At 37.3% G+C, this 25,436-nt stretch overlaps 2 protein-coding genes across 14 annotated transcripts in view; both read right to left on the bottom strand.

Annotated features, from left to right (window-relative positions):
* The window catches only part of NEK10 (NIMA related kinase 10), a 116,715-nt gene extending 102,400 nt beyond the window's left edge, over nucleotides 1-14,315 (bottom strand). The window contains exons 1-11 of one of the 5 annotated variants that reach the window (XM_069771059.1): nucleotides 14,246-14,305; nucleotides 9,992-10,234; nucleotides 9,155-9,443; nucleotides 8,559-8,673; nucleotides 8,172-8,232; nucleotides 6,925-7,055; nucleotides 6,325-6,423; nucleotides 3,457-3,541; nucleotides 2,642-2,683; nucleotides 452-530; nucleotides 35-102 (exon numbers count right to left, since the gene is read on the bottom strand). In XM_069771059.1, the coding sequence (XP_069627160.1) occupies nucleotides 35-102; nucleotides 452-530; nucleotides 2,642-2,683; nucleotides 3,457-3,541; nucleotides 6,325-6,423; nucleotides 6,925-7,055; nucleotides 8,172-8,232; nucleotides 8,559-8,632 (639 nt within the window). In that variant the 5' untranslated portion in view covers nucleotides 8,633-8,673; nucleotides 9,155-9,443; nucleotides 9,992-10,234; nucleotides 14,246-14,305. Of the gene's footprint in view, nucleotides 1-34; nucleotides 103-451; nucleotides 531-2,641; nucleotides 2,684-3,456; nucleotides 3,542-6,324; nucleotides 6,424-6,924; nucleotides 7,056-8,171; nucleotides 8,233-8,558; nucleotides 8,674-9,154; nucleotides 9,444-9,991; nucleotides 10,235-14,245 lie in introns of all 5 variants that reach the window. The other 4 variants (XM_069771074.1, XM_069771081.1, XM_069771065.1 and 1 more) reach the window with 4 other exon arrangements.
* Nucleotides 14,316-17,041: 2,726 nt separating this feature from the next.
* Nucleotides 17,042-25,436, bottom strand: part of SLC4A7 (solute carrier family 4 member 7) — a 96,724-nt gene continuing 88,329 nt past the window's right edge. For 6 of the 9 annotated variants that reach the window (XM_069771050.1, XM_069770993.1, XM_069771010.1 and 3 more), the window contains 4 exons: nucleotides 25,167-25,298; nucleotides 24,326-24,423; nucleotides 22,420-22,527; nucleotides 17,042-19,230 (listed from right to left, as the gene is read on the bottom strand). In XM_069771050.1, coding sequence (XP_069627151.1) covers nucleotides 19,149-19,230; nucleotides 22,420-22,527; nucleotides 24,326-24,423; nucleotides 25,167-25,298 — 420 coding nt within the window. In that variant the 3' untranslated portion in view covers nucleotides 17,042-19,148. Of the gene's footprint in view, nucleotides 19,231-22,419; nucleotides 22,528-24,045; nucleotides 24,098-24,325; nucleotides 24,424-25,166; nucleotides 25,299-25,436 lie in introns of all 9 variants that reach the window. The other 3 variants (XM_069771025.1, XM_069771036.1, XM_069771032.1) reach the window with 2 other exon arrangements.

The raw sequence follows: 25,436 nt of genomic DNA, 5'->3' as shown, positions 1-25,436 counted from the left end.
TTGGTTATAATTAGCAATTTTATAAAGCACTTACTTTATGTGCTCCACTTGCTATAACCCATTCTCTTTGATCCTTAACAGCAGCAAGCTTCTGGAAAATATCTATGGAACAAAAAGTCACATAAATTGAAGCTTTATCGCTTAGTATTTTTAATTTTACTAATCAGATAATAATGCAAAACACTGGATAAGTTCTTTGAACCATGACTAGCTCATTTTACTCTGTTATTTCAGTGCATAGAGGTATTGATTTGTTAAGGAAATATTACTTCTGTACAAAAACAAGATGTGCTTTTTCACAGCAATTTCAGTTTTTACTTGTGTGATGATGCCTACAATGAATCTAGTAATATCTTACTTAATGACCATCTCAAGTATTTTAAACATTTTAAGCCTCACACAAAAAGTTGTAAGTGCTCTTATAATTTATGTTACCAACTATAATACTTACATGTCATGTTGACCAACTTGTCTACATTATGCTGCCTTTCTCCATAATCAAGATAGCCATTTGCTACTGTTTCCATATACTACAATTAGGGGGAAAAAAATAAAGGATACCATTAAAAAGAAAGTTTTAAGAATTCATAAACCTAGAATGTTATGCACAGAAATAGCCTGTAGGTGGTGCATGTGTTTCACGAAAAAGGTAAGCCTGCAACATCCCGCAGTTTTGCTGTAAAACCTGCCAGGGAACAGAAGAGATCTTTGAAGTGGAAGAATTCAAAAAGCAAGTGTAAAACTTGGCAAGAGGAAAACCTACTGAAGACTATCAAATACAATGACCCTACTTCTAGGGCCAAAATTCCCTTCTTTGCAAGTTGCTAGAGGTTGATAAGACTTTTGGGGGGAATTATCATTTCATGTTTCCGCTCTCAAAACTTTTACCTCAGCATCTACTACTGGCCACTGTTGGGAACAGCCATACAGATGATGGGCTCAGACTCTACAAAACCTACACAACTGCAGGGAGGAGGGGGGTGTTTCTTTTTTTTTTGGACATAGCCAGCTGGTGGGAAATGGTGGTCAATCTTTTTTAATAACCCTAATAACTTCCTGGCCAAACATATTTTTCCAGAAAATTAGAATTATCACAAGGATGTAATGTTTGTTGGTACACAAAATCATGATATGATTCTCGGCATCACTTATATATTGGTCTTACAGATGGCTGCACTTTGATATTTCCAGAATACTGTATACAGAAACTACAGCAGGTTCAAGCATATGGTACAAGAAAGGCTAGAACTACAGTAGCAGCACATAATTTAGAAAGAAAACTCACATGAGGAGGACACTACTATGCAAACTAATATTGGTAATAATAATTTTATTAGTTTTTTCTACTATAACAGCCCAAAACACTTTAAAATCAGAACAGTTTTTTATCTGAAACTGCCCCCCAAAATAAAAAATGTTTTTAATGCTGTATAAAACAGTCTCATGGAGGATTTCAGACTTGTGATTTGGCAAGATTTGGATGCACAATTTTCACCTTGAAATTACTGCCACCCTCCAAATTTCTGAGGGATTTTTGATAGCCTCAGCTATAACTTTTTTCAAACTGCATTTCAGAGTGCTGGAAACCCTTTAACACTTGATTTTATCTCACTGCAAAGGACACAAAAGATTAAGTCCCCAGAAATCATAAAAATTGCATCTCATGACTTTTAAAATTCTCTGTGCCAGCAACACATGCATAGTAAAAATGATTATCAATTGTACAATTTGGATTCCTGCCACTGAGGACTCCACTTGCAGATGTTGCCAATGTCTCAGTAAGCCATTGCACTTTGTGCTGTGCAAGCTCCTCAAAAAGTATGGCTAAGCATTAGTGACATGCGACACTGGAAAACAGCAAGCAGTTCCTGTGGGAACCATATCCATTAGAAACTAATAATCTTGAACTCCTGCAACTTTAGGGACGTTTCAAACAGGTGATTGTCCTACCAAAGGGCTCAGAGCACACTATTGGCTCTTTGAAATACAGGTGGCTCCATAAATATTAATGAATGATGACTGCATTCTAGAAAGATACATTTGTTACAAAAATTCTGGTTTTTTTCTAGAAAGAAAACTCTCAACAATTTCACAGGTATTCAAGATATGTCATATCTCACTGCTAAATTGGCACTGATGAACAAGTATTAAAAACACAGGAGTAAAGCAGTATTAACACAGCAATAACAATACAGCAGTGACTTACCAATAATGTTTTGTAATGCAAAAGTACTGTAGTCCCCAAATCTAAACCTGTTCAACATTCTATCGCTATGCTTTTACCTTTGAAAAGTCATTTGCTACTGTTCAAGGTGACTTTACTCATCTTCTTTCAAAGGTCTACAGTTTCTTTTGACTGAACCAATTGTGCTGACTTTTCTACTCCTTCTCCCACTTCAGGAGGCATTTGTGAAGCCTCCTAACTAAAAGTCCTGGGTTAATGCTGCTAGATTATAAGGACAGTTGCCTTGTATACTAGTGAAAAAAACCACACCAACTGCTTATGTGCAAACAGAGGAATAGACTTGCTTCTTTCCATAAACCAAGAACATACGCACACTGCTTTTTGTAGTGTATTTCATTCTAATCATAATAAACTGACATGCAACATAGTGGACAAAGGTACTATGAGGAATTCTACCTGAGCTAGATTTTCAATCCCACCCAAGCTGTGGAGCATTTCCTAAAAGAAAATAAAAAATTTTTAAAAATTTGTGTCAAAATACAGAAAACACAAGAATGAGAGAACACTAGAATATAAATGCTCTGTTTGTTATGAATATTGAAAAACCTTAACTCCAGTGGTTGAAGTCAATGGATTCTGGAGATGCTTAGCACCTTCAGAGTTCAGAATTACTTATAATAAGTAGATAAATAAAAACACAGAAGTGAAATTTTAAAGGTTCTAAAACTGGAAAAACAGTATAAGCTTTGGAACACAGAGAAAAGAAATACACAAAAACTAATATCTTAACAAATGTCTGAGGCTTAGTCCTATGAATACAACTGTAATAGCCAGAATAAAATTAAAAGCTAGTTGTTTGTAGTTGAGAGCATTAGGCTGCTAGGAGGAATAGGCAGCTTTCAGTTTTCTTCACTTATTACATTATGGGAATTTTACATATCTATATGGTAAAGTCAAGTATGGAGTCTAGGGCTCAGAGCAATGACCAAGCCATCTGTTACGAGATTTACAGGTTCTTTGTTAGGGTTAGCAACAACAGATGCTACATAAATATCAGAAATTGAGCAAGTTGTGCAGTAACAGTGCAAATTCACTCTTGGAATCTGTTTGCATGTCCCATCTTCATATATAGAAATTTAGGTACCTACATATAATAAGTATGCATCCATAAGAATGCATGTTTTTATACACATGCACCAACACAACTCATATTCATGATGCTTATATGCATCCTCCTACCTAAGCAAGAAACAGTATTTTGACATACTGACCTGATAGCATGGATCCCTTATTAATAATCTCAGGCAGATTAATACTCTAAGAAAATGGATGGGCGGAGCTTGATTAGCCCACTCTCTGTAAAAGAAATACGCATAAAAACATAAATCTAATACAATTTTAAAAGTGTTAAAACACTTAAATAAAACACTTTGATTCGGGAATCAATCAACTAGAAGATTAGTGACCTACAACAGCTGTACAACAGACTAAACTACAGAACTTTTAATACCATTTATATTCAAGCATAGTAACAGCATTAAATAAATTTATTTCATTATATGAACATTGCCAGCCATCACTCATTACCATTGAACTGATGCAGGAAAGTGCATGCTTATCTCTAAGGACAAACTGATCATGCTTTGATATAAACTTACTTTAAGTGTTTGGATCAAGGTCCAAAAGGGCAAAATCACTGAGAAACCACTTACCAAATTTTGGTGAACAAAATACACTTGTGTAAAAATATGGGTGTTACAGAAGTAAAAATAGCTAGATTTGAAATAATTTTTTGAATTATCATAATCTATCCTGGGTTTTAAAAACTCTAATACTATTAGTCCTTGGAATAATTTGTTATTTAGTTTAAATGTTCTTGATATAGGATTATACTTCCAAATAGAACTTCCTCTTTTATATTTCTCCATATAATTCCCCAGCACAAGACTTGGCAGAAACACAACTCAGATTTGCACAAAGCATCCAGGGGCAGTAATCCTGCATAAAATACCAGTACCGGAATCGCTATTTCCATTATCTGTTGAAGGTATATATACACATTTTCCTATTTAAAATAAATGTAAAATTTTACATCATTGCAGTGGGTTTTTTTGGTTTTGTTTTAACTGAGAGGACAGAATCTGTAGTATGTGGGCAAATTTCCGAGGAATGGAAGAAGTCTACAGGACTTGGCAGTTGTCTTCCCTTTTTATCATTTGCAGTTGGGAATGATGCCCATAGCTAAAAATATTTTTATAAAAATAAATATTTTACAAATAGATACTAACAAAATCTCAGCCCTTCTATGTCAATATTTTGCCCAAAGTAATATTTTTCATTATGATTCCATAATTGGCCACTTCAGAACAGCACAAAACTTTCATGGAAAGAAAACAGCAACCGTCTACCTGTAGGCAACATTTATAGGTCAGATTTTAATGTGGCCTGACGACCATTACCACGGTGGTTCTACAAAGGCCTTCTTTCAACAAGCTTTGACTCTTGACAGAAGTCAGTTGCTTAACGGAGCAATGCATCTGTCACATTTCCAAGCAGGGACAGTAATTCTCTGAGCCTGGTTAAGAGCCTCTTCTACTACAGTTACATTTAAAATACACATTACTAGATACCCTAGCATATATCCAGCATATGCCAGCAGGATTTTTTCTGCCTGCTTCGTTATACTCCTTATCCAAACTACTTACGCTAACCTGATCACAGCTTTCTTGTCAACAAAACTACCTCCAACCAGGACTTCTGCTGACACAGTGATGCCAATAAGTGGGTGTGATTTTTTCTTGCACCCCAACCAACACAGTTATGCCAGCAAAAGTACATAATGCAAACCAAGGTGAGAGTTTCTAAGGCTCTGATACAATGCAATGGCACTAGTTCCAAAGAGAGAACATCATCACAGCCATAGCAAAATATTTACAAAGGGCAACTAAATCACCTTTGTAACTGCACTTACCTTATGGGTTCTACATACCTACTAATATGTGATTTCATTAACCTTACCTGGGTGCTTTCATTTTTAATACAAGAGGCTGGTTTTGCTATATCATCAACAACAACAAATACCAAAGAAAACAAAAACCAGAATATGAGCTAGGTATGCCACAATATATAAACAGAACTTGGAAAGACACAATGTAAGTTATTCTTAGATTTTTGGCAAATGAAGCTGGGCCACTGACATCCCACTAGTGGATACTGAGATAATAAAGTTCACTTGCAAAAAAGAGGTACCAGGTTTACAAATCACTTAAATGATCTGTCTTAAACTCACTGCTATTTAGATAATAAAAAATGAGATCCCTACTTCCCTAGTTAGTTCTGAAAAAGGGTCTAAGCAAACCATGTGATTTTTAGGTTCTTCTGTAAATTCTAGCAGTTACACATTAACACCTTTAAATCCTCTAGGATTCCTTCTTTAAGCTTCTGTACCACTTAAGATTTTTTTAGAGAATGGACTTGGGCTTTAAAAAGGAAAAATACAACACACTGCAGTGGTGTATAGTAGAAGAAATCCTGAAAAACACATTCTTTTTGTCAGAAAATATCTTTCTCTGCCCCCACTATTTTTTTTTAAGGTCTTACACTTCTTCCTCACTCAGATAAGAGTAGCATAAGAAAGGGTTTTCCCTTTCTAATCCTGTTATACACAAGAATGCAAATAAATATGAACAGTAGCATAAACTCATCTGAATTTTATGAAAGCCACTGACCTTTCCATATATAGGCAGCCGTCCATAAAATACAAATAGAATCAGTAAAATAAAAATTAAATTAGAAAAGCAAACCATAGATTACAGATACCAGACATGGATAAATGATCAAGGAAACATAGTGGCTGTTAGAATTTTGGTCATCCAAGTTTTGTCATATACCCCGTCCTCCTTTCTTCAGTCCCACTAACCCAAGCATTCGGTCTTCAAAACCAATACAGAAGTGATTGTTTAAAACAGAGATTATGCAGAGATGTGAAGCTGGCAGTTTCCACACAGAGGTCTATGGTTGAAACATATATGCCGTATATATTGTTGAAACAATATTAAATATTACCCATGCATCTTGGTTCTTTGCTTAAGGCAAGAGTGACCCTCCTTCTTGGATACGAATATATTCAATATACTGACCTGCAGGTAAGTCTGTTCTTAACTAAAGCTGTAAAGATCTCTTGAAACAGCTTATGTTTAGGATGTTTGCTGAAATTTCTCTCATTCTTGTAGGTCACACTAATGAGGGAGGAAAAAAAAAAAGAAAAATGCTGAATTGCTCATTATCTTGCTTGCCAAAAGTTAACATCAGCAAGAAAAATTAAGAAACGTCATATCAGCAGTTACTATGGAATAATAAAATTTCAGCTTTCCAGACATTAACAGTATGGAAGAACAGTCCGTCTCATGCATAATTTGGGACTATTATAATGATATAATATAAGCTTTCCAAATAAAGAAACCATTACTTTGTTTAAATTTACTGTATTAGCTCTCAACAGTACACTCTGGTGAGTGGGAGCATGTGTCTGAAACTTAAAAGGGCAGGAACATTCACAGTTAGGTTTAGAAAGTTAAAAATATATAATTCATATCTCAAATAGTGGGTTAACATGAAAGTACAAGTAACAGACATAAGCACAAATATAAATGCCTTCAACACCTCAACAAGCTGTAGATACATAAAGAGGTTCAGAGATACAACATAGTGTCGTCATAGTAGCTTGTTTTTTTTTTTACCTAAAGTTTTCAAGCTCAACAGCTTCTGTTGATTCTTGCCATTGACCATGGGGTTTTTGTTCATTGCTTTTGACATTTTGCCAAGCTTTTGTCACACTGGTTTGACCACTTTCAAAATGTATAGCTGGAAGCTAAGGAGGAAAGGGATAGTATTCATGAGGCAAACACTGCATTTTAAGTTTTATAAGAATGTTATCAAGCAAAAGTATCTTTTCTCAAGTTCTGACTTGAACTTTGGACCTTTAACTTGCCATTATAAAACACACACACACCCTCTACGCAAAACAAAACTGACATGGTAGAAAACTGATGCAAAGCAAGGCTGTAAAATATGTGAAGAAGAGTGTCTTTTAAAATTTATAATAGTAAAGGTCAACAGAACCTGCACTCTCATTATCTCTGCTCCTTATCTGTCCCACTTCTACAACTGCACAGCCTTCATATTCTTTTCAGGTTGTAGAACTTGGATCTTTCAGCTTTCTGCTCAGAAGCAATTCCATGCCTCTATCCAGGAAGGGAGTGCATAACTCCTATCTCATATGGATGAATCCCTAAGTCATTTTGTCATATCTTTTTACAGAATAGAAAGGGAGAAAATGTTCTGGCATTCCAAGGACTCAGACCCATCATCACATGTTGGTTTTCTTTGCTTCAAATGGCAAATAAAAGCTTCACTAAGCGAGCTGAGGTGAAGGAGATTTTACTGTGTCCTCTAAGTTTCATGCATTGATATTTATGCCCTGAAGATTTTTAGCTGAAGTGTTATTCTCCAAAGACAAATTGTTTATGGGTAAAACACTGATCTTATTTTATAGTCTTTACCACTCTTCATCATATTGTAACTAATACATCTCTAAGCCTACCGTCCCATGACGCTGTGGAAGGGCACAGAAGAAAACAGATCTGTTGGGCTACTTAACTATATGCAAAAATAGCTGGATAAAATGTGCTCAAGATACAAAACAAAGCATTTTTTTCCTGTTAAAATAAAAATTATGGCACAGTAGGATGGGAAGTGGGTCAGTTTCATTCTTTCACTCTTTCTAAATGGGATTTGTCCCATGGAAAAGCTCTAATGTTGCCAAAAGGGAAAAAAAAAAAAAAAAGACATCCTCTACACAAGATTTTGCTTGTGTGTTTAATCATAATGGAACACAATATCCTAAGCATCTGCCACAAACCATAATCTCCATTACCTAGAATTATATAATTCTATAGCATGTTTAATAATAGTTATTGAAAAATACCTGTTGGTTCCTTGACTGAACATTTAAGAGAGACTGAAGTCTTTTAAGATCAGAATAATCCCTAGGATAAAACACAATAGCATAAATATATGTGTTAATAGTTATATAAAAGTACTTCTGTCAGAGTAAAGAAGGTCAACAAGCAACAATGCTAACGACAGAAAATAAAGTTTTCTAGTGTTGCCTAGTGTCCCCATTTTGCATACAGAAGAATTTATAGCTTCTCCAGAATGCCTCAGATCAACAAAGGTGTAAATAAACTTTGTGACCAGAGTAACAGTTGTCATGTTTATACTGCATTTCAAATTAAAGCATTCTGCTTTGGCAGCTAGTGCAAATTCCACATGGGTCCTGCTGAAGTTCAAAGAAAGACGTCAGATACTATACCTCATAGAGATCCCATGAGGTTTTTTGTCTGTTGCTCTTTCTGTGCTCTTCAACTTTTTGTCCTGACCAGGCATTGTGTATCACTATTATCATCACATGGCTAAAAACTCATTTCCTTAAAAATAAAGTAGAAAGATAGAATTTTATCACTGAAGCAAAAGCAACACATATTTACTTACAGAACCAACTGATATAACTTTAAGAAAAAAAAAAAAAAACCAACTTTACCATTTTCTCAACATGAACCCTTGGGCATTATATGAGATTATCCTTTAGAATTCCAGATATGAACAAGAAAGTAATTAACCTAACATACAGCAACCTTGGTTTCCCAACACATGGGTAGATAATACTGGCTGTCTTGCTATTGCACATATTTTTGATTAGGATTTTTCCTCTTCTTGCATCTTATTACCATTATTTCTCACTGTGGATTGGCTATTTACATTACAGCAGTGCTTACAGGCTGACATCAAGGTTGAATCATACAAGCTGCTGTCCAGACAACAAAGAATATAATAGCTTTACCATCTAAATAAACAAGACAGATGAAGGGTAAAAAAAGGAGGTATCTGACAAATAAATGAGATGCATACATCATGTGGTCTACCAAACAACCACAGAAATTTTCAGTAGTTTGGAATCTTGATCTTCTGAATTTCAACTGAATGCCTTACACCAACAGTACCCAGCTTTTCTTGTAGTGGGACACACAGCTTATTTCCACAGATGAGCAGAGCTGTATGGCCTGGCCTTATTAGGGCCATTACCGCATATTAGATCCACTGCAGACAAACATTCAGTCTGTAGGTCTGACTTCCCACAAAAGCCCACAGTTTGTTGCTTGCATAATATCCATTTGTTCACTGAAAATCTTATAAAGCCCTAGAAAGAGACAGAAAGACATAGAAAGAGGATAGTCAACAGGAATCTCTTGCTGCCACAAAAGCAACTATATTGATGCAGATCCTGCTCTGAGTGAAAAAATGATGGTCAGGAGCAGGCTGGGGCTGAAGAATTATCCCAGAGAACTGCATACAGCTGCAGCATATTGGTAGAGCACCTCCAATTTAAAAAACAAGGATATACCACCACTGTCTAATCCTTTCAACCCATTTTACTATTCACTAAACATGGACTGTTTGGATGTTCCCCTTGGTGTCTCTTGAATAGGATCTTCCATATGAAATATGATAGCCTCCTTTTCTCTTTGTGCAGTGTAGAACTCCTCTGCTGTTGATTTTTAGTCCTCTTACTCATAGAGGCAAAGAAGAAAACCTGGCGGGAATCAAAAGCATTGCAAACTACCAGAAGTTGCTGCTTCCCAACTGAAAATCAGAGTTATTTTCCCAATTACACATACTCGCATCAGAAACGGAACTACCCAAAATGCAGCTGTTGACACTATGAACTCATGCTCTGTATTAACTCACTCTGGTAAGTGGCCTGTTAGCCCAGTTCATCCATTTCTGTTCTTTTGAACAAGCCTTTTATCCTTCCACCAGTTCTCCCACAGAGAATGATTGATCTGGATCCCCAAGAAATTCCTCCTCTCTCCTCCACACATCCACTCAGCATGGTTATTAGAAAAGACCTCAGAATACTTCTGTTGTACCAGTTACCACCAGGGAATGAATATAAACAGGATCTGTTCTACCAGTCAGCAGACAAAATTCCTGAATTCAGATTAAACAAAATGAAGTTAGTTCAATTAATTTATTTCTTTTGCTTCAAAAGCAGTAAAGGTTAAGAGAAGGCATGTACATTGCTAAGCATGTTTAAGAATCCTCATGAGTAAGAATTTCCTTGTATTGTTTTAGTGATATTATTCTGTATCTTCTCCCCAATAGCCCAATCCATCAGGCATGTTACTGAGGTATGACACGATGCAATCATCACCTCACATTTGCACAGTAAGAAATACTGTGAAACTCACAAATTATTAACTTGCTCATGAGTATGTGCATAGAAAGAACAGATTTCAACCAATTAAAGAATTGCCAAACAAAACCACACACAAAACAACTTGTCCATGCGTAAATACAGTTAAATCTTAAAATTTTCAGCATCCCATTTAAAAAAAGTAATCCTTGGGTTAAACCTCTAAACCATAAACAACAGGATTCCCAGTATGGCTAGGATTTCATCCAAAATTCTTAGGTCTTTGTGATTATTTACAAAATCTTACAACTGTAGACCAACCTTGCTTTAGGGCTGCCAGTCCAATGCTTTTGCTGTTTGCAGTACCTTAGTAAAGATGAAACAGAGTAACTGCTCACTAATATTTTAAAGGTTCATTGCCATTACAGATCCAAATGCCCCTGTATAGAACTGAACCTGACAAACATCAAGCCAAATTCCCTTCACTGCTTTCTGAGAATGAAGGGATGCAGCTCACCCAACGATGCAGCCCTCGCCCAGCTCTGAGGACTTGTCCTAAGGTTACCTCTCTACTTCCTAGAGGCCACTAAGCCAGCACAAGTCAGCAAGCACTTCCAACAAAAAGAGGCCAGCTCTGGCCAGACATTGACCCTGCACGACTTCTTTGGTCTGTCAGCACAGCACCGCCGTAGGTGCACAGCTCACTGGACTGGGAAACCTGATTCAGGTTACAAACAATCTCTCCTACTTTAACCCTGATTTCCTCCCCATCCTACCGGAGGGGCGCGGGAGGAGTGAGCGAGCGGCTGCCTGGTGCTTTGTTACCGGCTAGGCTGAAACCGCGACACCTTGTGCCTGTCCCCAAGTACTTCTGCTGTACAAGGGCCGGGACAATATGCAGAAAGGAGCATTTATCCATGCAGCTTACAGCGTTGTACACTTCAGCTTTACTACAGAGATAAACCAATTAATTAACAGTGAAAATGGTGCATCATTTCTCCTTCCCTTTCCCTTCCCAACCTCAGCCACTCACCTCCACTTCTTCAGCAGATCTGACCCAAACCTGAGCCAGAGAGCTAAACAGGCAGAAAACAATATGCCTCGCTCTGTGTAGTTCGTTTTCTACCAATTTAGCTCACTGTTACAGTGGCCTGATGAGAATTTCTGCTGACAAGGCAGGGTGCAGGAATACACAGCTGTAAATAGAGGGAGAAGAGCAGAACACCCTTTCATCAGTAGCCAGTCATTAAATCAGGTAGGTGTATTAGCACCACACCCTGAGTGAGGGGTAGACAAAAGGAAACAACCCTGTTTTCCTTGTATCAGCCATAAACCTGAGAGAAAACAGACATGAAATATTTCCTTACTTATTCTCACAGTTACTTGACTTTCCCGAAATCACTGAGCAAGTTCCCACCCCTGTGTTCCTTCTTTACTTGTGCCAGCACAAATTTCCATGGAACCAGGCTATTAACTATCCTCATAACTATCCCCCAGCTATTAAGCCAGCCATGAGTAATGTATAAGAAACAAACCAAACAACACTCACATTTCACTTAGGTTGTGCCAGAAAAAGATTGAGATCAGACAACTCCTTAAAAGAACAGGAACACATTAAAAGGAAAATGTCTTCACAGCATACAGTCTTATTTAATTCCATTTAAAACAATGAAATGAGAGCAGTATTAACTAATTCATTTTAACTGGGGATAATTACATTTAATTAGTTATGTTAATTCAATTACACAGGAAGAGAGATGCATTCTGATAGTGCTGGTATGCAGGATAGGACAAGAAATGCTCCAAGAACCCTGTCAGGAGTGAAAGAATTCACATGATGAGAAATGGGCGACAAAGGAATTACCACCCCAGACTTGATCTGTGGCCCAGTCTAGTTATCTGTCTCAGATGACACAAGCACATAAAGCTTCAGAAAGTGAAAACAAACCCCAAAATATACAGCAACACAAAGACATGCTGGAGGATAAATCTACTACCACTAACTACAGTGTAATGGTTAGAAACTCTCTTAAACAAGATGTCTTACATTCTTTATAAACTTTATTAGCAATAACTACTGGATATGGATCGTTTGTAAGCCAGCTAGTTGCCTGATTTACCCTTGAATTACTTTCTTAATCACTCCAGTGGCTGAGTTCCAGTATTTAATTACATGCAGAAGGTTAACTGGCTTCAGGTGGATAAAGAAGCAGTAGATATATCTTGGCTTTAGTAAGATTTTTGATGCTATTGCTAGACTGGAATGTATCTAATGCTGTAAGCTTGGTGTGAGGTCAGGTGAAAATTCATTCCTTAAAAGAGCAATTATCAATATATTAGTCAAAATAGAAATGCATTTCAAATATGGTCAAAATGATGGCAAAGGAAGCATCAAAGATGATGAAAAGTTCCCAAAAGGTACTTTTCCTCCTCCAGTCTGATGAAACCAAAGAGAACCCTGGACCACTTTCCCTCTCGTTCTCAGAGAGCACGGCAGTCAGAAGGATGGGTCACCACTGGTGACAACCCATGTCTAGGAAATTCTACTGCTGAACCCATACAGACAATGTTTGAAGAATATTTCTCACACATTTTATTGACTGAATCGATATGGAAATCTGCATGTTTGCTATACACGAAAACTTGCACACACATATATTTACCTCAAATTTTATTTTGTTTAATAACTTGAGGGTTCTCTAAAGATTAACTAGGATCCAATATAAGGTTCCTGTTTTCCTAACAAATCAAAATATTCAAGCCACTGCTGCATTTTGGGGTGGTTTTTTTTTTGTTTTCCCTCTGCACCACCTCAGTTCCAGTAGAGCCATAAAAGGCCAGGCCTATTCTCAGATTCCTGGACCCATGCAATGCAAGTCTCTGGGCCGATTTCCAGACCATAACTTTTATCTGTAGAGCCTGCCTGAATCCATGCCATTAACCTGCAGTTCACAGATGTAGGAAAAAAAGAGGATTTCTGAGGTCTAGTGACCAGCTTGTATCAATTCAGGAGTAAGACACAGCTCTGTGAATTTCACCCTCTCTGCCACTGCCACCAGGTAGACCTTTCTAGGCAATTGTACCGCTATGACTTAGAGCCTCTGGGAATCATGAGAGATTGTTTAATGCCTTCTGAAGGCTCAGAGCTGGTACAGGTGCGGGGCTGGGGAAGACGAGTGGGGACAAAGTAACCCTTATTTTAGAGGTATTACTCCTAGTTTGTTAGGCGAGATTGAGGGCTAAGGCGCACTCTCAAGTTGGCGGGTGGCGTGCCGCACGAACTGGGCTTCATTTAGAAGCACACAGATCGATGCCCTGGAGTTTCCACACTGCATTCACGACTAAGCAGCAGGCCTGCCTCGGTGCTTGATTTTTTTTTTTTAAGCGTTTGCACCAAGAGATGCACGTTTACATACGTTCCTAAATGCTAACGTTACCTTTGGGCTTTTTCAACGTCAGCTTTGAAACCTTTACCTCTCCACGACTTAATTACACCACGGCTGGACTATGCGATCAACCGGCAACTCCGTGACAAAACCGTGGCGCCACGAGAAGGCAGCAGCCTCGCGTTGTTGCCTCCCTCGCTCCCCGGCCCCCGCCGCCCCGCGGTGATCCGCCACGGCGGGCAGCGGGGCGCTGCGAGCCCTTCCCAGAGGCCGGCCTCGGGGCGCGGGCCAACCGCCGCTGCGGGCGCCCCCTTCCCGCCCGCCCCGCGGCCCCTCTGAGGGAGCGGCGCCCGCCGGGCGGTTTCCGTTGGGGCGGCTCGCGCCCCGCGTGCCCCCCTCCCGCCGCCTTCGCCCACTCACGTCGCGGCGCGCGCCCGCCTCCGCTCCGCGTCCGGCCGCGGCGACGTTCCGTCCGCCGGCAACGCAACCCCACGCCGCGGCCAATCGCGTCCCACCTTCTTCGAAAAGAGCCGGGCTCGCCGGCCAATCGCAAGCCGCCGTCTTCCGCAGCGCCCGGGCAACCCTAGCGGCAGGCCGCCACCGGCGGCCGTTGCCACGGTCACGGGGACGCCAGCCCGCCCGCCCGCCCCAACCACAGGGAAAGCCTTAATAAGAGTTCTGTAGGGTTTTATTGCTTTTACCAACTTTCTGAAACATTACAAAAGATAATTTTATCCTAGCAGTAATTAAAACAACAAAAGGCTGGATCTTTCACATTAAAGACAAGTCTGAGAGTTGTGTTTTCTGTATAAACCAAATATGGATTCTGCATTTGGAATAACGTTTTCGTTTGCTTTGGATTTTGTTATAAAGTAAGAAAACATCACCGTAATTAGAAAAGCAGTCATAAAAAATTCGAACCGTACAGTATGTAATCACATTTCAAACAATCAGTATTAAAATCAAATTCAGCTACAGATGCTGAACCCTGGAAGACACCTTTGCACAGGAGTACCAGCAATGATAGAAAGAAAAATGTTGTAAGTGATGTGTCTCGCCAATAAAATCATTTAGAAAAGTACTGATTTTCAAACTAATTCATTATTCCAAATAAATGCCAACAGATTCTAAATTCAGTATGAAAGAGTCTTTAGATTAACTTCAACGCCAACTACAAAGTCCTGCAAGTTGTCACTAAAAATGTTACAAAATGAAATCTGACTTAAAATTACTAAGCAATTTGCTTTATTTATAGCACTACTTTTATGCTGACTCAAAGCTGTGTGCCTCTAGTCTTAAAATTTGCCCTAAAATAAATAACTGTTGGTATAAACAAAGTTATTTCACACACATTTGTACTGCACTTGGTAATTAATTTGACCTAGATGAGCAATTAAAACATTACTAATCATATAAAGCAAAAAGAAAACTAAAATCATTGTGGTGCTCGTCTAACAGACTACGTTTGTGAACTGAAAATCATGAACCGTTTATCTTATGATTTACAGAACATATGTACAAGACAACCCTTTAAAATGGTGCAGGCTCCACGACACGACACCTATATTTGTTACAGATACGTTTTACAGCCTGGTGAACCTGCCTTTGCAAAGGGCACAAATTAGGAAGCTACCACAGAAGGACAGAGATGCAAGTGAAGCAAATGGTAACTTACGGGAGAACATTCATTAAATGTAGAAAAAATGGCCGAGACATTTGGTTAAAAAACCCCACTAGGGCACCAAATTATACCCTAACAGGTTTTATGATGACACACTTGGCAATTACGAACGTTTCACTGAATAATCATGTAAGGTATTACGTTATAGCTGCAAAACTGATCTAGGAAGAAAGTACAATTAATTAACTTGGGCATATGTAAACAGAATGAAAAGCGTGTTGTTGTAATACATATGAAAAGACTGAGTTTTGTAAAATATAATTTAAATATGAGAATGCAGTTTAAGTGAAATATTTTAGATGATAATTTAAATGGAGTGGTCAAAATTAAGACCTACACTTTATGTAAACATTCATATTTATAAATAAATTAGAAAAGAAAAAAGAAGGAGAAAGAGGAGAAAGAGGAGAAAGAGGAGAAAGAGGAGAAAGAGGAGAAAGAGGAGAAAGAGGAGAAAGAGGAGAAAGAGGAGAAAGAGGAGAAAGAGGAGAAAGAGGAGAAAGAGGAGAAAGAGGAGAAAGAGGAGAAAGAGGAGAAAGAGGAGAAAGAGGAGAAAGAGGAGAAAGAGGAGAAAGAGGAGAAAGAGGAGAAAGAGGAGAAAGAGGAGAAAGAGGAGAAAGAGGAGAAAGAGGAGAAAGAGGGACTTCCTGAGGTGGCTCTGCAGCCAGATACACAGTAGCACTAAGCTCCACACCGGGAAACCAAGGCATCTAAAAAAGTGCAGGGCTATTTATTTTCCTCTAACTGTTGGAACGGAAATACATTGGTGTAGTTTTTACAGGGCTTAACCCCTATGAAAGAAAAAAATTTAAAAATCAGTGCACAGCAATTATCACTGCTCTTCTGCATCCGTTAAGGCAAAATGTGTATCTACATACAGTAAACAACATCCTTAGCATTCTACTTTAATACTACGTGTGATTTTAAAGCAGAAAAGGTATAAAATGAGCAGTGACTCACTTAACCATAGATTATCAATGGGGTTTTATGCACTTAATACCAGATCTCCTATTCGTATGGGAAAAAAGTGCAAGCATAACATGCTACTGACCAAGAACACTGGAACTAAAGGTCACTGTAAACTGCTTTGCAAGTCATGGTATTTCTGGCACCAACTAAAATATCTACACAATTAAAATTAAATAAATACTGTGATTAGACTTGTGGGGCTTTGGTTTTGTTTCCTTTCAACTTTACTAGAAAAATATCCATTTCTGGTAATATTGACCAAAACTTAACCCTTCTGAAGTAGAAGCCAGATACCACCAAACCCTGATTTGAGGCATTAAAGGGTTAAAAATCTAAGAGGCTTACAGTAATTTTGGGTGTCTTTGGAAATTGTTGCAGGACCGCAAACATGACGTGTAAAATACTACTGGGAGGACTAGTACAAAAGTAATGTGTTGTGGAACACGCTACACAAACTGCCCAAAGTATCTTCCCTCTTTGATTCAGCAAGAGTTACTCAGTAGTCAACAACTGACATGCAAATGTGTTTGGGGTTTTTTTTGTTTGTTTGTTTTTAAATAATGCAGAAAGTTTTGGGAAACCATCTGCTACAGTTTCTTTGTATCTCAGTTTGACTTGAGGGAAAACATGGGAATCTTCTGAAAGAGCACATACTCAAGCTAAGGCACAAGCTACACTATTATCTAAGAATAAAGGAACATCTATACAGGTCATTACACGGTGTAGGTCAAATGGGTAATGCAGACCTCATTTGCTTTGCCACTGACCTGAGCCTTTGTTATGACAGTTTGGATACCATTACTTGTATTGCTGTACACTATGATTTACTTTCTTTAAACTGTCTTCTCAGAATTCAGCCAAGAAGAAGAAAAAGAAGGGAAAAAAAAAAAAAAAGGGGGGGGTGGGGTGGAGAAAAACATTACTTAATTTACGTTTAAAGGGAAGGGTTAACAGTCCACGTAACCTAATGCTATTTTTAAATGATTCTATTTATTCCTACTGATTGCTTTATTTTTGTAATATACAATTATCTTCTCTCCAAGTGACACTTGGCTGAAGAACACCAAAATTCCACCTCAAGTGGTATTTTCAGATAAACTTTGCCCTCCTCCAGAATTAGCATCTTTTGCAGTTGTTGAGAATTTTATCACGTGGTCCATGGTAATACTCACAACTTTGCCAAAAGCAGAATCAAGCAAACAGCATCTTCTATTTTTAAATGAGCATAGATTCTAACTAAAGCCACTGTAAAACATCCAGAAAGGGGTAGTGGCAATTCAGAATGTAAAGAGATCATTTCAGAAACTGAAGCCAAAAAACTAACACGTAAGGCAAAAAAATATTAATAATGGAAATTGCGCAGGTAAGTGATCAAGATTTTCATTTATACATAAAATTCTCATTATTTCAAATATTGTAATGCTAAACACTAGAACTTGAAAATGTAAATACAATAAATGCACTGACTGCATCTTTACCAGTGAGCCCCCCCAAAATCCCATTTACTTTAATAAATGAATATTTACTTTTTCAATTAATCTTACATGATAGAAATTTATACTAATTAAAATAAATAAAATGTTTAAAAATAAGTTGGTGTGCTATCATATATGCCCTTTACAATGGAGAGGATCAGAACTGTACACACAAATACTACAAGCAATCTGTAATCCATAAAATAATACTGATCATAAACCTATTACAGAATTAAACTACCACTAATTTCATCAAATACATAGTAAATTTAAAAATTAATTAAGCAAAAAATATAGTTGATGAGGACATGTAATAGTCTAAAGTTTCAGTCTTACAGCTGAATAAATCAGTCTGTGCAAGTTGATGGAAAAAACTAAGTAAAAACAGGAACAAAAGAGTTCAAGAGTCCTAGTGTGGTAAGTATGCATAACTTCTATAGACCAAATTGCTGTCTGTAAATCCAATTTATATTGTGTAAACATGGAGTGTCCAGAATGGCAAATACTGACGTGGGACTGTAACTGCAATTACTGCACTCATACTGCTACTGGACAATAATGAAAAATCAAGAGTGAATTAAAAAACAAAACAAAACAAAAAAGTAGCAGAACATGGTATTTATATTTTAACAATTAACTAATCACCTGACTTAGGGCTCTAGGCCACTTCTGTAAAATAGGAGAGACAGAATCCAGAAAACACTAGCATGTAGTGGAGACATAAAACACAGTAGTTCTTATCAACAGCACATAAACATTTGTTCTATGAAATCACAAAAAAGGTATACCCTGCAAAAACAAGCAGTAATTGCCTGCATGGAAAACAAACTTCTGCAGCGCACATTATAAACAGAGGTATTGCAAAATTTTAAGCAATGTGGACCAGTAATCATCAGCAAAAGCTGATTTAACTTTTATGCACATATTGATTATTGAAAATAATATGCATTCATTACAATCTTCCTATTTAAAAATGAAAATAAAATTTCCAATAAAATAAATAGCTGAAGTGTGATTACCACTCATCTTATTTGTAGGAAAATCTTCTCATTATGCAAGCATATCTACAGTGCCCTAAACAATGGCAGAATTAAATACATGTTGCTCCTTAAACTGGAAATCACACTTCCATGGTATAATATCCTACAGTGATATATATATACACACACAAATACACGCAATTCCCCTTGGTTCAGTTCTATAAAGATGTTTCAGCATCCACGTATTTCACAACAGGTGAATCTTCCACATTTATTTTCACACTTTCTGGTTTTTCAGGGCTGTTTGAAAGCAAAGAGGAAAATGTAAGGTTTGGTTCACTTTAGCAAAGGTTAACTTTCAAATATTTTATACTTAATGAATATTGAAAGTATTTATGTAAGGATACTTTTATGATGATGCATTTCTATTACATTCTAGTAATTGTTAAATACTATTCACAGGAACAGTACAAGCTTAAAGAGAGAAAACACCAAGATCTCATCTATAAACATCATTTCCAGTCCCACTGCTTTTATTGATTCCATTGGTGGGGGGAGGGGTGGACAACGGGACAGGACACCAACACCACCAACCCACAAAACTGCATAGTTAAAAATACTCAAAAAAACCCCATAACAAGCAATATAATTAATACTGCTTAATTATTGGGCAGGGAAAGAATTTTGTTCATAATACAAGACTGGGAAAACATTTCAGTCTTTTCAAAATGGGGAACCACACTTGTAACAACAGTAGAGGACAGCTAGAAATTTGTGTAAGTGTCCATTCAAGTGGAAGATCCTAAAGACAACAGGCTGGCTGTCACCTGAACAAATGACACTCTTAGGGACACAGCCACTGAACAGTGGCTTATCCAAAGCCATAAAGGAACATCCCGAGGTAGTTACAGGACAGTAGAAGAGAAAATGGAACAGCATAAGAGGGAGGATTCTCTAGGCATGAATTTTAGAAGAGATTACACCTCTGTGGAGTTGCTCTTTAAGGAAAAAGATGTATTAGAAATTCATGCAAAGAGAAAAATTCTGGGATTCCTTAGAAAATTTATGTGTGCCTGGACTCCGCAGAGTCTATAAAATATGAAAGACAGTGGAGGGAGAAAGAAAAAGCAACCTGGATCAGTTCAGGAAAGACAAAAAATGTAAAAAAATAATTTTTAAAAAAAGATAAGATTTTTAAGAAACAATGTCAACCCACACAACATGTCATCTGGAATTCTAAAAGACACTGCTTACTTCCAACTGCGCCCTATTTTAAACCTATAAATTTGAAAATAGCAGTGCCTAGAGAACCATTTTTACCACAGGACTAAACATCTGTCCGTACTATTAGATGAAGACTGTTACAAAGAAAAACCTTAACAGAACTGAGATGAAAAATTTACTGGGAATTACTTTTGACTGAACAGCGGTGACATCTCTAAATCTCTCCAGCACCCACTACACAAGAAAGGGTAGCAAATACCTCAAAACAGCAACCAATTGAGTTAAGGCTCAAGGAAGTCCTGCCTTCTAACATTTTCCAGATTCATGCAGTATCAGATTGCCTCCTGAAAGAGCTAGTTCCTGGCACCAGTGTTTTTTATTTTCAGTTTGTAGTTTTAGCAAGTCTCTTCCAAGATGCATTTTCTACCATACTAATCTAAAGCAGGGCATATTATGGAATCAAAGGGAAATGTCTTATAGCAAAATATAAAAAAAATAGATGGAATACCGAATATGACCTAAGTAGATCAAAAAGCTGCAAACTGGTCAGAAGCCTAATTTACTAGTGCTGCATATAATTCTATACTAACTCAAGCTACTCAGGAAGGCACAAGATGGAATTGTACTAACTTCTAGCTGTCTGAAAATCAAATCCAAAAATTTCAATTCTTCTGGAAAGAGAAATACAGGTCTGTATCTCTTCAAGCCTTATACGCCCAATGACTATCAGGTAACGTACTAGAAGCATCCACAAATTCTGTAAGAGGTTTCTAAGAACTTAGCATGAAAGAAAAAAAAAAATATGAGGATATACTGACACACATACTCTGTTACCTATCTAATGCCTCTATTATCTATCTTCCTGACAGTCTAGTTGTGTGGTACTCAAATTTTTAAAAATGTTTTTAAAATGTTTATTTAAAACAGGTATTTAAATATTTTAAAATGTTTAAACAATACAGCCTGAAGATTCACTGAAAATTGTGCCTACACTAATGAGTCTCTTCAGCTTTTCCTACCACAATACCTCCAAGTTCTCTCCTTGCCTCCTTCTTCACCCTTAGTTGACCTACCATTGAGGCAAAACAAAGCGTATTTCCATGCCTAGTTTGCAGCAATGCACATGCTGAATAAACAGATGGTATACAAGTGCTAAGTGGACAGTCTCTACTGCTGTTTCCATGATGCAAGCTCAACAATACCCGATAGCTTGGACAATTATCTATGAACACTCCCTCACCACTAACTCTTCCAACAAGATGTAATTTTATGCAAAACTCGACAATTTTGTAACTCTGAAATCTGTCTTCCTTTGACAGATTTGGCTGGAAGGGATCAACCGAAAGAAGATGCATGTACAGACAGCAGCATTGCATAAGCTTAGTTTTTCAAGTCAGTCAGGCTCGTTCTCCCCTCTTTCCTACATAAAAACTACTAAGCAATAGTTCCATTGTGATGGAACAGTCCACAGATACCAGTCCCTACAAATTACAAGCCTTTCTGGAAGTTGGGGATATTCCATATAAATATTCAGGATTTGGTTTGTTCCCCTTGATAGATTCAGCCAGAAAGGGAAGAAACTAGGACAGAATAGCAGAATGATTTACTGCACACAGACTTTCTTGTTGGATGGGGTGCTCACTGAGAAAGAGGCTCCTGGCCATGACAGAAAATGCATGTCAGCTTACAGGAAACGTTCATAGCACCAAGGGCTCCTAATCTGTCCAGTACCTCATTCAAGTATATTTAATATCCAGTGAAGATAATATTTGAGCCAGGTTTAATTATTAGAGATTAAAAATGAGCTGGGGAAAACCAAACCAACCAATCCACAAAAACAGGGAGCAGATCCTAGGGCAGCATAAAGCAACAATGAAAGTGTTGGACTTACCTTTTATTCCCACTGATATTTGTAATGTTCAGGATCAAACAATTCTTGTGCTCATATACACTCTAGTAAAGCTTTTAGAAACCCTAAACCCATCAGAGTAGCATACAATTGTATTACGCAAATAAAGAGCAAGTTTAAATTTGTAATAATACACTTAATAAATTAAATGGAATTTCTTATAGAAATTGTTTAACTTCAGAGTATGGAAAAAACCAAAAAGTTCAAAATCAAGTTCCTCAAAAGTAAAAAGTCAATGCAGATTTACAAACCATGTATCCTCATTTTTTTGAGATACATTTCAAGAAATACAAGTACAGTTATTAGCTGCTAAACACAAGGTCATAGTTAGAAAATGCGTGAGTAATTATAGCTACCTCAGGTTAGCTCTGGTTACTTTGGCATTCTCAGTACTCATGGCAAGAGCCTTCCACTGTGCAGTTTTGGCCATTTCGTCTGATATGTTTACAATTGAGGGATCAACGCTAAAGAACAAACGTACTTTCTGGTTAGTATACAATACCTTGCAACAGCATTATACTTATTGTCACTCATCATTCACATCAGTTGTGCCTTCTTTCAATATTTACACAGCCACAAGTTGAGTTAATCTCTTAAAAACATATTTCAACAAAAACTTGAAAATCTAACCTCACCAACACTGCCTTAATCACATAGCATCTTAAAACAGTTTTTCACATAGATACCACTAAGACATTGAGAATATTTGAGAGATATCTCATTTCTAAACTACCTGTAACTTCAGAAAATTATTTTGCATGCTCAGAAATAATGAAATTAATCACACTGTTCTGCTAAGGCTTTCATAAATCAGAATTATTTTAAGTTGTTTCCAGGAAATAATCAAGGACAAAAGAGCAGATGTTAATAAAATTTTGACATTCGTAACTCAGTTGAGATTTAAAACTAGTAAAAATGTAGAAGTCCCAATATCTAGACAGATTTCAAGTTTATTTTTTTCCTGCAAAGCTTTACTAGACATTTTTCAAGGTTTTTTTTGCCACCATCCCCCTAAGTCCTGCAGAAACGTTAAGTTCACCCTCACAGATGGTAAGCTTTCAAAAACCTGTTTCCTCCTTTGCCCTCCACAGATTCATATATACAGCAGACTTGGGTGTTGTCTGTAAATATGTTTTCTGTTCTGTTCCATACTTAAGCTTCAGAATCTACCCCGTGTATCTGTAGGAGTTCTTCCAATTGCATAGAAATCTTTCAAAGCCGTTTTTCCTCAGGAATCCCCACAAGATGCAAAATAGTGAAATATATAGTAAACACATGCACGCAGTTGATGAAATCATAGTTCTGCTGTGAGAGCAACTAGCAACTCGAATGTTTTTAAAAAAGCTTTAGCATTTAGCATTTTCATTTGAGTTGCTGAAGTCTGATTAATCCTGCTCTTAGAATAGACAATAGCACTTAGCAGGAGTACCTGCCTAAAATCTGCCTGTTCCCAACTCAGATCAGGGTAGACCTGACACTACCCTAGATCCATAGGAAAGCCAATTTTTAACCTAGGAACCCTTAGTATTAGAGAGGCAAAAAAAAGCTGGCAAGCTATTTATCTGTCACATCTTCCAGGTGTGTTGAACAGTTGTAGAATACCTGACAACCAAGCTGAATACACTGCCAGTAAGGGAGATGCATACTGAGACAAAACACCTTCCAGTGCTGAAGGAACTTTCTGTCAGAGAAATTCCAGCACTTCCTTTTCTAGAAGAGAACAGTTAACCCTGTCCTCACATTTACTTTCAGAAAATGACCTGCTAAAGTAAAAATGGCTGCCCGAAAATGTTTTTTTAATATATATCATAGAAATTATAGACTTTAGCCCTCACTTAAATAAACCATCAAAGAACTCCACACTTAGACTTTTTCTGAAAAAGCCAAGTGGCTGGTAAACACATGGCTCAACTGATGCTATTAGTTGCTTAATACTCAGTATTTCATGCAAAGTAACACACAAGTATTCCACAAAAACTGACCAAGGAAGCTTCTTCACCTTGAGTACAGCTGGTCGAAATTGAGTCATCTGATCTGTTCAAGATGGTCATGTAAATTTATAATTAAGATGCAGTTTTAAAGAACAATGCAACATAAAAATGCTACTATAGAACCATGAGATATACCTTCATACTTCCTAATCATTGCTGAGCTACAAGCGTGGGGAAAAAAATTAATTCAATTCATACACAACCAACTTAATATAAAGCAAATTACAGCACACAATACAAAAACTCTTAAAAGACCAATGTTTTACTATACCTGTATTTTAGGGTTTTTACAGGAAAATCCAGATTTGCTTCTCCATATGCAAGGTGCACACTTTCATTATCACCTGTCTGAAGCATTCTCTCTGCTTCCTGTAAATTCCAAGTAAAAAGTCTATAAAATTACTTATGCAGCAGAAATCAAAGAAGTATCTCATGCTGACAGTTAATTTCCATAGGGGGGAGGGGTGTTTCCCTGTAGGTACCGGAGCTGAATGCAGGAAATATAGTTTAAGACCTTTTTTCTTAGAAGTGTTTTATCGAGGTGGAGGGGTGGGGAAGTGGGGAAGGAGGGTGTTACAAGTTTTGTAAGGAATTCAGCTAGCTGGTGTATAGTTAGGTAAGACTTTTATGGAGAAGTTATACAAGCTACATTACTATATTATTGGTAACTGGCAGCTGGTTTTAACCACAGCTCTGCAAACACACACAAGCAAAACATCCCTGATATGATGAACAGTTTTGTGATTAATTTAAGCAGAGTAAAGATCCCTACTCCACTGCTTTTCTCTCCCTCTTCCTTTTCTCTCCTTCTAACCTAATGAAAGACAAAGAAAACAACATTTTGTGCTAAAAACTGCTTCTTTCCACTTTGCTTGCTAATTTTAATCACAAATAAGAGTCATAGTTCATAATAGCATCATTGAAACAGTGACTTTTCCTTAACTTAATTGCCAGTAATAGTTCCTCTAGCATTAAGTCTCATTAGTACAGAATTTCAAAATGTGTATTTGGTATATAAGGTCATATGCTCACACCACTTAAAATTCTTCTAAGTCTCATTGAGTATTTTCTAGTAATTTACAACATGCTAGTTTGATTGTTTTCACACTTACTGCTTTCTCTTTTTTCTTTTTGTCATCTTCTTTCTTCTTTTTACTTTCTGGCATAAGATCATCAAGCCAGCTAAGCTCTCTTTTGGTGAAACATAAATCCATGAGCTTGCGAATGAACACTAATGCTAAAACCTTAAGGGAACCATAAAAGGAATAATTTGAATTAAACTCTTTAAATGAACAAAAAATGCACACACACTTTCAGTACATTCAGAATCTTTAAGTGAAGCCCTTTTTTTGCAGTACTAGTTTTAGCTTATCACAAAGTTA

Source organism: Haliaeetus albicilla, chromosome 2, assembly GCF_947461875.1.
Source record: "Haliaeetus albicilla chromosome 2, bHalAlb1.1, whole genome shotgun sequence".
Lineage (NCBI taxonomy): Eukaryota > Metazoa > Chordata > Aves > Accipitriformes > Accipitridae > Haliaeetus > Haliaeetus albicilla.
This window is presented reverse-complemented; position numbering and strand designations above follow the sequence as displayed.